Consider the following 16581-nt stretch of genomic DNA (forward strand, 5'->3'; position numbering starts at 1 on the left):
TGTAGAATTTTAAGACTTAACATGTTGTATGTACAGCAGGCCTAGGAGCAATAAGTGATTCTGGACCTACAGTCCCCAAAACTACTGGTATTTCAGGCTTGTTATAGAATAATTGATAAAGATTGATATTTTAAGCTTAGTCATCAACTCTATAATTATGTGATTATCAGGGTGTTAGAAGGTGAACTAGATGGCTCGGACTTACTGTAGCCTTTCTTATGTTTGTATGATAACAATTCCCTCCCTGACAGAAGTGTGGATCTACCTACAACAAATGGACTGCAGCAGTTCAAGAAAGCAGCTCACCAGCACCTTCTCATGTGTAACTAGGGATAGGCAATAAAGGCTGGCTCAGTCAGCGATGCCTATGTCCCAAGACAGAATTTAAGAAAATGCATGTTCCACTGTTCCTAGTAAGAAGGATGAGTCTACTGGCTCCATATTTCAAGATGAAAGGGTTTGTACATTGTGTGCATCTGCTCTGCCACTCCCTCAATGACTACTCAAGGAATAACATAGAAGCTCATAATTACAATAGGGTTACAATGTCCTCTTTGTCTGCTTGCTATTTAATTCTTTTTTCCTTTTCTAGCACTTTTTCTTTCTTCCTACTCCACTCTTTTATACTAGACAACAAGGTGCAGGGCTGGATGAACACAGCAGGCCAAGCAGCATCATAGGAGCAGAGAGGCTGACGTTTCGGGCCTAGACCCTTCATCAGAAAAGGGGGAGGGGAAGGGGGTTTTGAAATAAGTAGGGAGAGAGTGGGAGGCGGATAGAAGAGGGATAGAGGAGAGGACAGGTGGAGAGGAAACAAACAGGTCGAAGAGGCGGGGATGGAGCCAGGAAAGGTGAGTGTAGGTAGGGAGTTAGGAAGGGGATAGGTCAGTCCAGGGAGGACGGACAGGTCAAGGGGGCGGGATGAGGTTGGTCGGTAGGAGATGGAGGTGCGGCTTGAGGTGGGAGGAGGGGATAGGTGGGAGGAAGAACAGGTTAGGGAGGCAGGGACGAGCTGGACTGGTTTTGGGATGCGGTGGGGGGAGGGGAGATTTTGAAACTTGTGAAATCCACATTGATACCATTGGGCTGCAGGGTTCCCAAGCGGAATATGAGTTGCTGTTCCTGCAACCTTCGGGTGGCATCGTTGTGGCACTGCAGGAGGCCCAGGATGGACATGTCGTCTGAGGAATGGGAGGGGGAGTTGAAATGGTTCGCGACTGGGAGGTGCAGTTGTTGCGAACCGAGCGTAGGTGTTCTGCAAAGCGGTCCCCGAGTCTCCGCTTGGTTTCCCCGATGTAGAGGAAGCCACACCGGGTACAGCAGATGCAGTATACCACATTGGCAGATGTGCAGGTGAACATCTGCTTGATGTGGAAAGTCTTCTTGGGGCCTGGGATGGGGGTGAGGGAGGAAGTATGGGGGCAGGTGTAGCACTTCCTGCGGTTGCAGGGAAAAGTGCCGGGTGTGGTGGAGCTGGAGGGGAGTGTGGAGCGGACAAGGGAGTCACGGAGAGAGTTGTCCCTCCGGAAAGCAGATAAAGGTGGGGAGGGAAAGATGTCTTTGGTGGTGGGGTCGGATTGCAGATGGCGGAAGTGTCGGAGGATGATGCGTTGGATCCGGAGGTTGGTGGGGTGGTACGTGAGGACGAGGGGGATTCTTTTTTGGTTTTTATTGCGTGGACGGGGTGTGAGGGATGAGGTGCGGGAGATGTGGGAGACACGGTTGAGGGCGTTCTCGACCACCGAGGAGGGGAAGTTACGGTCCTTGAAAAACGAGGACAACTGAGATGTACGGGAGTGGAATGCCTCATCCTGGGAGCAGATGCGGCGGAGGCGAAGGAATTGGGAATAGGGGATAGCATTTTTGCAGGAAGGTGGGTGGGAGGAGGAGTATTCTAGGTAGCTGTGGGAGTCGGTGGGCTTGAAATGAATATCGGTTTCTAGGTGGTTGCCCGATATGGAGACAGAGAGGTCCAGGAAGGGGAGAGAGGTGTTAGAGATGGTCCAGGTAAACTTAAGGTTGGGGTGGAAGGTGTTAGTGAAGTGTATGAACTGTTCGAGCTCCTCGTGGGAGCACGAGGCGGCGCCGATACAGTCATCAATGTAACGGAGGAAGAGGTGGGGTTTAGGGCCGGTGTAGGTACGGAAGAGGGATTGTTCCACGTAACCTACAAAGAGGCAGGCGTAGCTTGGGCCCATGCGGGTACCCATGGCTACCTCTTTTTTATAGTTTGTTCTAAATTTTGTTTGACTCTAATTCACCATACTTCCTCTCTCATCATTCACTTTGTCTCTTTTTAACTGGCTAAGGCAATGAGATCACTTTACTCAGTTTTATCTCCTTGACCAGGGTAACAAGTAAGGTCATTAGATGCTGCACTGAGGAACTCCTGAAACCTTGAGTATTATTTTCACTGATTAAGGCAATAAAACCATTGAGCATGATGTTCACGAGGCCTTAGATGCAACATTCACATCACTGCACTGTTATCAGATCAATATTCCAGTATTTTGCAATTTAAATAACGTACAATATAACTGGGGAGAGAAAAATTAAGTACTGGCGTTCCCTGCCAAATCCACTTTTGCAGCATTTTCTGGCCTTTCACCAATGTTCAAGTTTACATTGAATCGGTGGATGAAGGGAGAAAAAAAGTCTTAGGGATATCTTATCTTAATACTTAGGGGTACAGCTGACCCAGCATTGACAAAGTAAGTTAATAGGTGAAGTTGGAGTAGAGGAGAAAGAAAGGATGTTCAAAACAGAGTAAATGTGTATGCTTGTAAATGCATTGAGCATAGTAAGGTCAGGGAGTTAGATATTAAGTTATTAAGATAGCAAAGATAGCAAAGGAAGGGAAGGAGGAGGGGTTGCAGTAATGGTTCAGGAGAACACTGCAATGCTGGAGAAGGAAGAATGTCTCAGAGGTTCAAGGACAGAATGAACTTGTCCAGAGCTATGGAATTGAAAGGGCACGATTACATTATTTGGTGTAGTCTACAGGCCACCAACTAGTGGAAAGGATGTAGAGGAACAAATCTGCAGGGAAATTACAGTGAAATGTCAACTTTAAAGAGTAGTTATAATGGGGGGTTTCAATTACCCAAATATAGGCAGAGATACTGGCAGTGTAAGGAGCGGTAAGGGGCAAGTGTTCCTAGATGGTGTTCTGGAGAGTTTAATAGTGCAGTATGTGTCCTTTCCAACATGAAAGTGTGTATGATTGGACCTGATCCTTGGAAATCAAGTCTGCCAAATGGATTAAGTGTCAGTGAGGGAACATTTTGGAGACAGTGATTATCGCATTGTAAGGTTCAGAATGATGGTAGAGAATGACATGCAACAATCCAGAGTGAGGACAATTGACTGGCAGAGAGCAAATTTCAATGGGGCAAGAACAGAGCTGAACAGGATCAACTGGAATAAGAGGTTGGCAGAAAAAACAGCAACTGAATAATGGGCTACCTTCAAATGCCGGATGGTTCCGGTACAGTTGAGGTATTTTCCCTCTAATGGAAAAGGTAAGGCAAACAAATCCAGAGCTCACTGGATGACAAAGGAAGCAGAAATTAACATTAGAAAGAAACAGTACGCTTGTGACACGTGTATGGCAGAAAATTCAACTGAGAACCAACAGAAATATTGAAGGTATAGGGGAAGGTGAAACAGCAAATAAGAGACGCAAAGATAAACTATAAGAAAAGACCAGCAAGTAACAAAAAGGGAAATTCCAAAGTCTTCTATAGAGATAAAACCAGTAAGTGAACAGTTAAAGGAAGAGTACAGCCAATCAGAGACCAAAAAAGAGCATTTACACATTGAGACAGAGGCTCTGTATCTGAGGTGTTAAATGAATACTTTGTATCTGTCTTTACAGAAGAGGATGCTGCCGAGGCCAAGATGACAGAAGAAGAAACTCTGTCACTAGAAGAGATCAAAATTAATACAGAAGTCTTTATATAGATTGCTGGCACTTAAAGTTGACAAAGCACTGGGATACATCTAAGGATTTAGAATGAAGTGAGAGTAGAAATTGTGGGGAGTGCACTGACAATAATCTTTCAGTTTTCCTCAGCTCACGGAAGGTGCCAGGAGACTAGAGGATTGTAAACATTTCAGCCTTGTCCAAGAAAGATTGTTAGGATAATCCCAGCAATTACAGATCAGTTAGTTTAACCTCAGTGATTGGGAAAGCCTTTAAAAACAATTATTCAGGTTAGAATTAGTAATCACAGGAAAAACACAGGTTGGTTAGGAAGAAGCAGCAAGGATTTCTAAAGGGGAAATTGTGTTCAACTGACTTGCTGGAGTTTTTTGAAGAGGTAACAGAAAGGATCACTGAGGCCAACACTGTTGATGTGATAATGCACAGATTTCCAGAAATGTGATACAGTGCCACACAACAGACTTGTGAGGAAAGTTGTATGCCATGGTACAAAACAGGCAGTAGCAACATGGATACAAAATTGCTGATTGATAGGAAACAGAGAGTAACGGGGGTCAATGGATATTTTTAAGGCTGGAGGAAAGTTTGTAGTAGAGTTCCTTAGGACCTTGGCTTTTCCTGATATATATAAAATGATGTGAACTGTGGTATCCAGAGGACAATTTCAAAGTTTGCAGATGACACTAAACTGGAAGAATTGTAATCTGTGAGGAGGACAGTGTGTGGAACTTCAAAAAGACATCGACAAATGATGGAGTGGGTAGATAGGTGAAAGATGAGGTTCAGATGTACAAAATGTGACATGGTTCACTTTGGTGAGAAGAACATTAAAAGACAATATAAAATAGGGGTTACAATTTCAAAGGAGGTGAAGGAGCAGAGGGACCGTGGTGTGAATGCACACAGGTCATTGAAGATGGCCAGGCAGGTATAGAGAGCACTTAATAAAGTATACACTGTTTTCGATTTTATTAATAGAGACATAGAATACAAGAGTAAGGAGATGATGCTGAGTTGTACAAGATACTTGTTAGACCTCAGAGAGAGCCCTATGTATAGTTGTGGGCACCACATTATGGGAAAGACAAGAATGCACTAGAAAGAATGTACAGGCAATTTATAAGAATGGTTCCAGGAATGAGAAATTTCAGTTGTAAGGATAAACTGAAAGAGTTGGGACTGTTCTCCTTGGACAGAAGTAGGCTAAAGGAAGACTTAATATAGGTTTTGAAAATCATGTGTGGGCTGGATAGAGGAGGTAGGGAGAAGCTGTTCTTGCTTGTAAAAGAAAAATGAATAAGAGCCCATCCCAGTTACCCTGAAAGAGTGGTGTTACTACTTCTTCAACCACCAAGTGGGTGTATAGAGTTTGGGCACTCATATATCAGTTCAGAGGGTATTTTGGTGTGGGGCTGAATTATTTGTGATCCACTGTCAGTACTAACTTCCCTGAACCTGATCCGGCTGTAATAGGTACATACTAGGGATAAAATGGAAGGTAGAAATTGCTGATCACTTGTCTGCTGGATAATAAACGTATATAGAAGCTTGTAAGTAATTTAGTTAATGTTTCATCAAGCACTCCAGAATATTTAATGGCTTGGCACAAGTTATTCAGCTGCAGCATAGAGTCAAAGAGTCACAAACCACGGAAACAGACCCTTTGGTCCAACTAGTCCATGGTGACCATGTTCCCAAACTAAATTAGTCCCATCTGCCTGCACTTGATCCAAATCCCTCCAAACCTTTCCTATTCATGTGCTTATCCAAATGTCTTTCAAATGTTGTGAATATACCTGCATCCACCACTTCTTCTGCCAGTTCATTTCAACATGAACCACTCTCTGTGGAAAAATGTTGCTCCTCACGTCCTTTTTAAATTTTTCTCCTCTCACCTTAAAAGTATGTCCCATAGTTTTGAATTCCCTCAGCCTCGTCATTCACCTTATCTGTGCCCTTCATGATTTTATAAACATCAATAAGGTCACCCCTCAACCTCCTACGCTCCAGTGAAAAAAGTCCCAGTCTTTCCTGTCTATTTTTATATCTCAACCCTCCATTCCTGGCTACATCCTGGTAAATCTTTTCTGAACCCTCTCCAGTTTAACATCCTTCCTATAACAGGGCGACCAGAACTGTACAAAGTAGTCCAAAAGAGGCCTCACCAACATCCTGTACAACCTCAACATGATGTCCCAACCTGTTTACTCAAAGGTCTTAGCAATGAATGCAAGTATGCTAAGCACGTTCTTAACCACCCTGTCTACCTATGATGCAAATTTCAACGAATTATATACCTGAACCTCTACATCTGTCTATTCTACAACACTTACCTAGGGCCTTATCATTAATTGTACAAGTATTATCCTTATTTGTATTACCAAAATTCAATAGCTCACATTTATCCAAATTAAAATCCATTTGCTACTCCTCAGCCCATTGATCAAGATCTATCTGTATTGTTAGATAACCTTCTTCACTGCTTTATCTTCCAAACATCATTGATGAACCAGAGCCAACTGAATGAAACTGTAGATGTTATTTCCCTTCCCAGGGGTACTGAAATCATGGTAATGTCACAAACCAAACACTGAAAATGTAATCTTCTACTCAATGTTAACACAGGCAATGTGTCTGCCTACCAGGTCACCAGAAGCAGAGATTAGAGTAGGGGGTTTATTGTAAAATCATACAAGAGAGATAAAGAAAACTTGTATTCTCATCCTGGTTTCACATGTTCCCAATTGCAAAGAATCACACAGTTGCAATAAGACATGCTGATCTAACAATAAATAAAAGGCTGCTTTCCACCCAGACTCCTTAAGTACCATTGAATGTCAACATGTGTAGAAGAGGCTGGCTTTGCATATTCTGCTGTTGAGGTTTGAGTGTTGAACTTGAGGTAATAGCCAGGCATGTAGGCCACCAGATGTCCTGAGACATTTAGGCGTATAAGGTGAGTTGCAACCACTGTGGAAATAAAGTCAGAATAAACATTAATCCCAGCAGTACAGAATGCAGTGTACTCGACAAAATACAATAAGAACATGAGGAAGGGACAGAGAAGAAAACATCATTTGCACCATCCAATCTTCCCACTAATGAAAAATATTCATTGAACTTCAAGAAACCAAATCTGTCAAGTGAAGCTTTCTAAAATGTTCTAAAATGGATCTCATGGTAAAACAACAAAGCAAAGCAGATAACTAATCAGGTAATCTACCAGAAAGATAAGGTCTTGTGGAGTTTCTCCTTAACATTCAAAGAAGATCTAATGAGTACCTCTCATCCTAATCCTCTCAAATCGATTCTGATAAGTACCAAGTCACATTTCACAACCCTGGTCCCAACAGCACTGTAAACTATTTGACACACTCAGGACAGGGATTTTAACAATCTGCAGTTCCAGTTGGATTCCCACCCACTACCACTGATTTCAGTACAGAATGGTGTCTGCAGGCTGAGTCACAACTCCTTAAATTAGAAAACACAAGTCAACACATTAAAACTGACTTATAGCAGAATAATTGTGTTAAGAGTGGCACGGTGGCTCAGTGGTTAGCACTGCTGCCTCTGCAGCACCAGGGTTGTGGGTTTAAGTCCAACCTTGGGCAATTGTGTGGGTTTCCTCCGGGTGCTCCAGTTTCCTCCCACAATTCAAAAATGTGCTGATTGGACATGCTGAAATTGTCCGTAGTGTTCAGGGATGTGTAGGCCAGATGGATTAGCCTTGGTAAATGTGGGGTTATTGGATATGGTAGGAATCTGGGTGGGATGTTCTTCAGAGGGTCAGTGTGGAGTCAATGGGTTGAATGGCCTTGTTTCTCACAGTAGGGTTCTGCAACTGGTGAAAGAGGTCTGCCAAATTAATGTTGTTCCCAGCCATAGATTGTATGTTCAATGGACTTCAGGGCTGCTGTGATCATAAGCTAATGAGAGGTAGGAGCAGCAGTAGGCTATTCAACCCTTTGTGCCTGTACCATTCAATAATACTATGAGTGATCTGATTATCATCTTAACTACTTTTTCCTGCTAGCCCCCCATAACGCTGGACTCTACGGTTGACCAATAATCTGTCTAGCTCAGCACTGAAATAGTCAATGATCCAATCTCCTCTGCTCTTTGAGGAAGAGAAGTCCAAATGCCAACTATCCTCTGACAGAAGAAATTTCTTCTCATCATCTTAAATGGGAAATACCTTATTTTTAAAATGCATTCCTCATTCTACATTTCTCCATGTGGGGGTACACCCTGTCAACACCTCTCAGAATTGTATACGTTATAATAAACACTCTCATTCTTCTTAACACCAATGTACGTAGGTCCAACCTGCCAACCCTAACCATTTCATACAAAACAGTCCTTTTAGCCTCGGCATCCAGTGAACCCTGTCTGAACTGCTTCCAATGCAATTATATCACTCTGCAAGTAAGCAGCCCAAAATAGTACACAGCACTATACGAGTGGTCTTACTGTGCTGTAGAATTGTAGAAAGACTTTCTTACTTTAATATTCTATCCTCCTTACATGAAAAGCCGAAACTACATATCCTTTCCTACTTACTTGCTGTATCTGCATGCTGACATTTTCTGAATCATGTACACAACCATACAAATCCTTCTGTACCATATCATGTTGCATTCTCTTTCCATTTAAAAATATTCTGTTTTCTATTCCTCCTACCAAAGTAAAAAATCTCACACCTGTCTACATCCCTTTGCAATCATTTTCTATCCTCCTCACAACTCACTCTTCTACTTATCTTTGTATTGTCAGCAAATTTTACCATGATAAAAGTCAATCCTTCATTCATGACATTCATATAAATTTTAAATAGGCCAGCATAGGCCCCTGTGGCACTTCTCTCATTACATTTTGTGCACCCGAAAAGGATGCATTTATTCTGATTGGCCATTTTCTGTTGGTTAGCCTTCATCCATATTAATATATCACCTTAATACTACGATCCGCTAGCTTCTGCAGTAGCCTCTTGTGTGACCCCTTACTGAACGCCTTTTAGAAACTCAAATACACTCTATCCACTGACTTCCCTCTATCCACCTTATGATTCCTCTTTCACAAAATCATATTGATGCAGCCTCATTGTATTGTGATTTTCTAATTTCCTTGCTGTTCCATCCTGATTAATGGATTTTATCATTTCCCAATGATAGATATAGTTTTTTGTTTACTGTTTCTCTCCTCTCTTAAATAGCTTTCCAATCAGCTGGGACTTTCCTAGAACATGGAGAATTTTGAACGATTATAAACAATGCAGGTAGTATCTCTGCAGTCATTTAGTTTCAAACACTAAGATGTAAGTCATCATGTCCAGGGGGTTTGTCAGCCTTTAATCTCATCAGTTAGCCAAACAAGTTTGCTCTAATGATAGTGATTATTTCGCTTTTGCCATTTGATCTTCTACTAATCTTAGAATGCTTGGAGTATCTTCTGTTGTGAAGCCAGATACAAATACTTGTTCAAAGTTCCACAAGATTTTGTTCTAACAACTGTCCCAAATGAAGTGCTCCTTCAGGCAATATTTTCCAAATTGATTTATCGAATTATGAAAAGTAAAATTGTCCACCAGCATTACAATTCCTTCTTCCAAGTCCCATTATTTTTTGACTCATGCTTTGTCCAAGAGTATAGCTACTGTCAGGAGGCCAAAAAGCTACTTGCACCCATTGTGTTTTTCCTTCACTATTTATTTCCAACCAAACTGATTCTACATTGTGATACTCCAAACCAAAGTTTCTCTCTGCTGTTTTCTTTATAAAGACTTACCCCACCTTCTGTTCCACTCTTCCTGTCCTTCCAAAACATCAAATTCTCTTGAATATTCAAGTATCAGCCATGGTCACTTTGCAACCTTGTATCTATGATGGCTATATCATACTACTTGATAACTATGAAAGGGAAGGCATAATATCCTAAAAATCTTGAAAAATGTACATCTAAGGATGCATAGGCCAGGATTTGAAATGTCCTAAAAAGCCATAGTTTCTTTTAAACAACATGTGCGCTCTTGGTGTCCTGATAAAGAAATATACTCATTACCTGAGTTGCACCTACCTCCAGAATACTGAGTTTAATGATTCCATCTCCATCTTTATCAAAGGCATGAAACGTTCCTGAAGATCAAAAAGGACCCAATGAACACATACAAACATATGGACAAAGAAGAATAGGCAACTTGGCCCTTTGTGCTTGCTCCACTATTCGATAAGATTATTATTTTAATTTCAACTCTACATTCCTGTATATCCCTTGATAATCTGTCATCCTGTAGTTGTGGTCTCACCAATGACCTCTGTAACTAAAACATAGCTTCCATGCTCCTTCATTCAATTCCCTTCACAATAATCCAAAGCATCCATTTAGCTTATAGATAGCGAGAACTTCAGATGCTGGAGTCAGAGATAACACATGTGGAGCTGGAGGAACACAGCAGACCAGGCAGCATCAGAGGAGCAGGAAAGTTGACTTGTCGCGTCAGGACCCTTCTTCAGAAATAGAGAGGGGGAAGGGAGCTCAGAAATAAATAGAGAGGAGGGGTGGGGCTGGGGAAGGTAGGTGGGATGGTGGTAGTTGAGGGCAGGTAGAGAGTGGTGGGGATTAGTCAGTGAGGTGGGAGGGGTGGATAGGTGGGAGAGAAGGTGGACAGGTTGTGTCAGGTCAAGGAGGCAGGATGAGAGGGATGGTTGGACATGGGATGAGGCCAAGGGTGGGGAGATTTTAAAATTGGTAAAATTCATGTTTAGGCCATCGGGCTGTATTCTATCAGCTTTCCTGATTACTTGCTGTAACCTGCACACTGACCATCTGTGGTTCATTCACTAGAGTATCCAGATCTCTCTACATCTCAGGAGTCTGCAACTTCTCAGCATTTAGATTATATCATTTTTGTTTTTGATTCTGTCAAAATGGACAATTTCACACTTTCCAACACTGTACCCCATTTGCCAGATCATCGTCCACTCCCTTGACCTATTTATATCCCTTTGTAGGCTTCTTATGTTATTTTCAAAACTCGCCTACCTACCTATAATTGTGTCATTAGTCTATTTAGCTAGCTTTGATCCCTTCATCCAAATCATAAGTAAAGACAGTGTGTTTTTTTAAAAAAACAACATTGGGCACAAACTGATTTTAATATTGACTAAGCCCAATAATTTTGAGAACAGAGTGTTAAACATCAACGTTTAAAATATTGGTTAGTCAGAGTTCAATCATATGCTTTTCTGGTCAGAGGTTTATTCAGCTCACACAACACCAACACTACTGATTATTTGCTTCCACTATGGTCAAGTTCTCACCAATTTACCTTCAATTAACATGTAACTGTCAAGTGTTCTCTACTTCCATTTGGCCTCAGGCATCTCTTACAAACCCTATTCAATAATATCATACAGTAATCACACAGTTAGAAAGGGAACCAATTCTGGCCTTTATATTCATTGTTTTAGAGCTAGAGCCATTATAGAGATCATTCAAAGATTTGAAAGATGTAAAAAGATTTTCTCTTTGGGTATATAACAAATGTAACTTCTTTCCTTGTCTAATTTGCTCCTCTGACTCATACTGGAATATGGTTCCATAATTGTAAGTTGCCAGCACTTCACTCATGTGTAAGCCTAGCCAGCTGACAATCGATTGCTGTTCTTTTATTGAACATTGTAAGAGGCCATCACAACCAAATCCCAGTCTGTCCTCATCCGGGAAACATGATAATGGAAACATGGGGTCATGGTAGGCAAACTGTTTGTGTGGAGGATAACATCAACATGGACTAGTTGGTTCAATAGCCTGCTTCAATGTTGTAATTTGTTTAATCCTACAGTTTTCGAGTTTAAATCTGCTAACACGGTAGAGATCAAGAATCAACCTTGTGCCTCGTTAATTTTATGGCTCAGTTCCATATTTATCAATTTAGCAAGTACTACAGAATTAGTTAATGCAGGGCAGTTGCAATGTCACATTGTTCTTTAAAATACTTAAGTCTGTCACCACCTCACCACTTTGCACCCATTGCTGTCTGGGTCATATACCAACCCCGTAAGTGAGAAGGTCAAACATGCTTACTCTGAGCTCTTGCTTACATTATTCAGAATCATGAGACATGTGATTGCCCAAAGATTGAACTTCTAAATTTCTACCTCCCTGTTCATCGTTACCCTTGAATATATAACCAATTTGAGAAATTATTCTCTGATGGCTTTGAAGTATGTAAACTGAGGCCTGCAATGTAACCTAGAGGGATGTGCCATGTGAGGAGCTGTTTAGAAGTTGGGAAAACTAGAAAAATGAATTCCGGAGTATCCTACAGTATTCTTTTGTATCCTGTCCACAGGCAGCCTGATTGATGGGGTAAAGGCCTATCAGGAAAAGATAACTGCAGCACAAGAAAGCGACCAAAGAGTGCAGTGGGTCTAGTGAGGGGACAATAGGAGAAATCACAGGGGGCAGGGAATACTGATTACAGGGCTTCACCATATCAAGGTGGTGCTGATTATAAACCCAGATTACAAAAGTGTTCAACCCAATTCACCATAAAGACTGCAAAAGTTCCTTATAACAGAGGAATATTCATTGCGGATAGTGTTGCACTTACTGAACATTCCCTCCAGTCTCACAAGGCAACAGATGAAGCTGTCAAAGTCCAGATTCATATCTTCATTGGCATAGCGCATGGAGATGATCTCATAGAGCTGGCTGTTCAGGCGGAAACCTGAAGAACAAAATAGAAAAAAAGCTTACTAAATTCTCAGGTAGTCTCACCAAACGTCTCCCTCCAGTTCCAGAAAACTGGACCAGCCATATAAACACTGTGACAGCAAAAGTTGGTCAGAGGCTGTGAATCTTGCAATAAGTAACTCACCTCTCAACTCCAGACAGCCTTTCTACATCTACAAGGCAGCAATCAGGATGGATTCCCGTGATGGAATACTCAACACTTTTCTTGATGAGTTCAGCTCTAATAGAACTGAATAATCTTAACACCATCCAGATAAAACAATTCCTCAATCAGCACCGTACCCAGCATCTTAAATATTTATGCCCACCACCTCCAGTGCACAGTTACAGCAGTGTGCAGCGCACTGCAGCAACTCCTCAGGCCTCCTTTCATAGCATATTCTAAATGTGTGATCTCCATCACCTAGAAGGTGAATGACAGCAGATGTAAGGAAACACCACCATCTGAAAGTTGGCCTCCAAGCTACACACCATCCTGCTTGCAAATCTATTGCTGTTCCTTCACTGTTACAGGATCCAAGATCTGGAACACCCTTACTGTGGATGTAACTACTTAGACAGTGTCTTCCAAACCCACGACCCACTTCCATTTAAAAGCACTACGGCAGGCCTGGGAACACTACCACCTGGAAGTTCACCTCTGAGACTCTCAACATCCTGACTTAGAAATATATGCTGTTCCTTCATTGTCGCTGGGTTAAAATCCTGGAATTGCCTCCCAAAGGGAATTGTGGTGAATGTACTGCACGTGGACAGCAGCAGTTCAAGAAGGCAGCTCACCACCACCTTTTCAAAGGTAACAATGGACAGGCACTAAATGCTGGCCCAGCCAGCAATGCTTATAGCCCATAAATGAACAGAAAATCACCTGTATGATAGTCTAACTCCCATCAGTAAACAATGCAGATCGATTCCCACTTACCTGCATCATTCACAGCTGAGCGCATTTCATAGCTGTTAATCATGCCAGAATTATCCTTGTCATATTCCTTAAATATTGCCTGCAAAGAAACAGTAAATAATAATGAAAACACATCTTTGTGGGTATGAGGCCAGAAATACAGTTACTTGATCATAGCTGAGTATTGAGGTTGTGGTACAGTTATTGGCTCTGATTTTCACCATGATGGAAAGCAACCCTCTTGTGGCAATAAATGTCAAAAGAAGTCAAAATCCCAAGTCTTGCTCCAACACCTGCCCTTTCTTATATTTGCAAAGTTGGGGTTGGGATTGAGGGGTGGTACATACTACTGAGTGCAGTTTTGGACTCCTTACTCCAGAAAGGTTGTATTAGCATTGGAAGTATTTCAGAGAAGATTCACTCAGGGCTGTGAAGGGCTTATCTCATATGGATAGTTTGATGGATTGGGCCTGTATCTATTGGAATTTAGAAGAATGAGAGATTATCTTATTAAAACATAAAGTATACCAGGGCTCTTGATAAGGTGAATGCTCAGAAATTGTTTCTCTCATGCCAAAGACTAGAACCGGGAGACGCAGTTCAAAAATTAAGAGTCTCCCATTTAACATGGGGATAAAAAGATTTGTTTTCTCTCTCATAGAGTCATTGATCTGTGGTATTCTCTTCCCCAAAGTGTAATGGAGGCCGATTCATTGAAAATATATAAATCAAAGTTTGACAGATTTGTGACTGATGTATCATGTCAGCTGAGAATAGGGATAAATGAGGGAGTGAAAGGGTGGAGGAGTAAGACAGGAAAATGAAGTCGAAGCCACAATTTAGACTTAGAATGTTGCAGATTCAATCCCTAGTCTGTGCCGTAGGGATGATTACAGATTCAGGCTTGGCTGTGATAGTTCCACTCCCTAGTACACATACTCAACAGTGGTAATTCCATTTGCTGATGCCTGTGGAATAGTATGCTAGAATTATAGAGAGACAAACAAACACCAGGAAGAAAACAGAAGATCCTGAGGACAGCCAAGAAAGTTTCCTAAATCAGTATGTAGAGGGCCCTACAAGGGAGGGTGGAACACTGGACTTCCTGTTAGGAAACGAGGTCGGCCAAGTGACTGAAGTATCAGTCAGAGGGCACTTTAGGTCCAGTGACCATAACACTCTTAGTTTTGACACAGTTATGGAAAAAGGTAGGATAGGTCTACAGGTTAAGGTGCCGAACTACAGCAGGGCCAATTTGGGGCCATTAGGCAGGATCTAACAGAGGTCGACTGGGGAGTCTATTTGAAGGAAAAGGAATGACTGGCAAATGGGAGGCTCTTAGAAATGAGATATCAAGAGTCCAGGGACAATATGTCCCTGTTATGGTTAAGGGAAAAGCTGGCAGGTTTAGACTTCCCTGGTTGACGAGGGATATTGAGGCGCTGGTCAGGAAAAAGAAGAAGCCAAACTTCAGGTTTAAGCTACTGGGCTCAAGTGAATCCCTAGATGACTATAAAAAGTGTAGGAACACACTCAAGAGGGAAATCAGAAGAGCAAAAAGAGGGTATGAGATAGATCTGGCAGATAAGGTTAAAGATAATCCCACAAGGTTTTATAGCTATATTAAGAGTAAAAAGGTGGCTAGTGAGAGAATAACTCCCCTTAAAGATCAGCATGGCTATCTATGCGTGGAGTCACAGGAGATGGGGGAGATTTTTAATGAATATTTCTCCTCAGTGTTTACTGAGGAGAGAATCATGGATGCTAAGGAAATAAGGGAAACAAATGGGGATGTTTTGTACTGCATATACATCACGAGAGAGGAGGTGTTTGCAGCTTTAAAATGCATTAAGGTGGATAAATCCCTAGACCTGATCAAGTCCATCCTCAGACGTTGTGGAAGGCTAGGAAAGAAATGGCAGAGGCCCTTACAGAGATTTTTGCTTCATTTTTAGCCACTGGTGAAGTTCTGGAAGATTGGAGGGTGGCTAGTATTGTTCCATTGTTTAAGAAAGGTAGCAAAGACAAGCCAGGGAACTACAGGCCACTGAGCCTGACATCAGTGGTAGGCAAGTTATTGGAGAGGACACTGAGGGACAGTATCAACCAACGTTTGGATAATCAAGGTCTGATCAGGGATAGTCAGCACGGGAATTGTGCACGGGAAGTCATTTCTGACAAATCTTTCAGAGTTTCTCGAAGTGGTAACCAAGAGAATGGATATAGGTAGGGCATTGTATGTTGTCTATATGGACTTTAGTAAGGCCTTTGATAAGGTCCCACACAGCAGGTCAGTCATGAAAGTTAGGTTTCATGGGGTCCAGCAAAAGCGAGCTAATCGAATTCAAAACTGGCTTAATGGTGGGAAGCAGAGGGTGATGTTTGAAGGGTGTTTCTTGGATTGGAGGCTTGTGTCTAGTGGTGTGCCACAGGAGTCGGTGCTGGGACCTTTGTTATTTGTTGTTTACATAAATGATCTGGATGTGAATGTACAAGGCATGATTAGTAAGTTTGTGGATGATACAAAATTAGGAGGTTTCGTTAATAGCAAAGAAGGGTTATCAAAAATTACAGAAGAATCTTGATCAGATGGGGAAGTGAACTTTGGCAAATGCAATTCAATGCAGAGAAGTGTGAGGTGCTACATTTTGGAAAGTCAAACCAAGGTAGGACTTATACAGTAAATGGTAAGGTCCTGAGCAGTAGAGCTGGATGAACAGCAGGCCAAGCAGCATCATTAGGAACAGGAAGGCTGACGTTTCGGGCCTAGACCCTTCATCAGAAATGGGGGAGGGGAAGGGGGTTCTGAAATAAATAGGGAGAGAGGGGAAGGCGGATAGAAGATGGATAGAGGAGAAGATAGGTGGACAGGAGACAGACAGGTCAAAGAGGCGGGGGTGGAGCCAGTAAAGGTGAGTGTAGGTGGGGAGGTAGGGAGGAGATAGGTCAGTCCAGGGAGGACGGACAGGTCAAGGGG

At 42.1% G+C, this 16581-nt stretch overlaps 1 protein-coding gene across 1 annotated transcript in view; it reads right to left on the reverse strand.

Moving 5' to 3' along the window:
• Window positions 1–6633: 6633 nt before the first annotated feature.
• The window catches only part of capn3a (calpain 3a, (p94)), a 94100-nt gene continuing 84152 nt past the window's right edge, over window positions 6634–16581 (reverse strand). Inside the window, exons 19-22 of the mRNA XM_048600157.1 lie at window positions 13626–13704; window positions 12561–12677; window positions 10022–10080; window positions 6634–6916 (exon numbers count right to left, since the gene is read on the reverse strand). Coding sequence (XP_048456114.1) covers window positions 6890–6916; window positions 10022–10080; window positions 12561–12677; window positions 13626–13704 — 282 coding nt within the window. The 3' untranslated portion in view covers window positions 6634–6889. The remainder of the gene's footprint in view (window positions 6917–10021; window positions 10081–12560; window positions 12678–13625; window positions 13705–16581) is intronic.

The sequence above is a fragment of the Rhincodon typus genome, chromosome 8, assembly GCF_021869965.1.
Source record: "Rhincodon typus isolate 14 chromosome 8, sRhiTyp1.1, whole genome shotgun sequence".
Classification (NCBI taxonomy): domain Eukaryota; kingdom Metazoa; phylum Chordata; class Chondrichthyes; order Orectolobiformes; family Rhincodontidae; genus Rhincodon; species Rhincodon typus.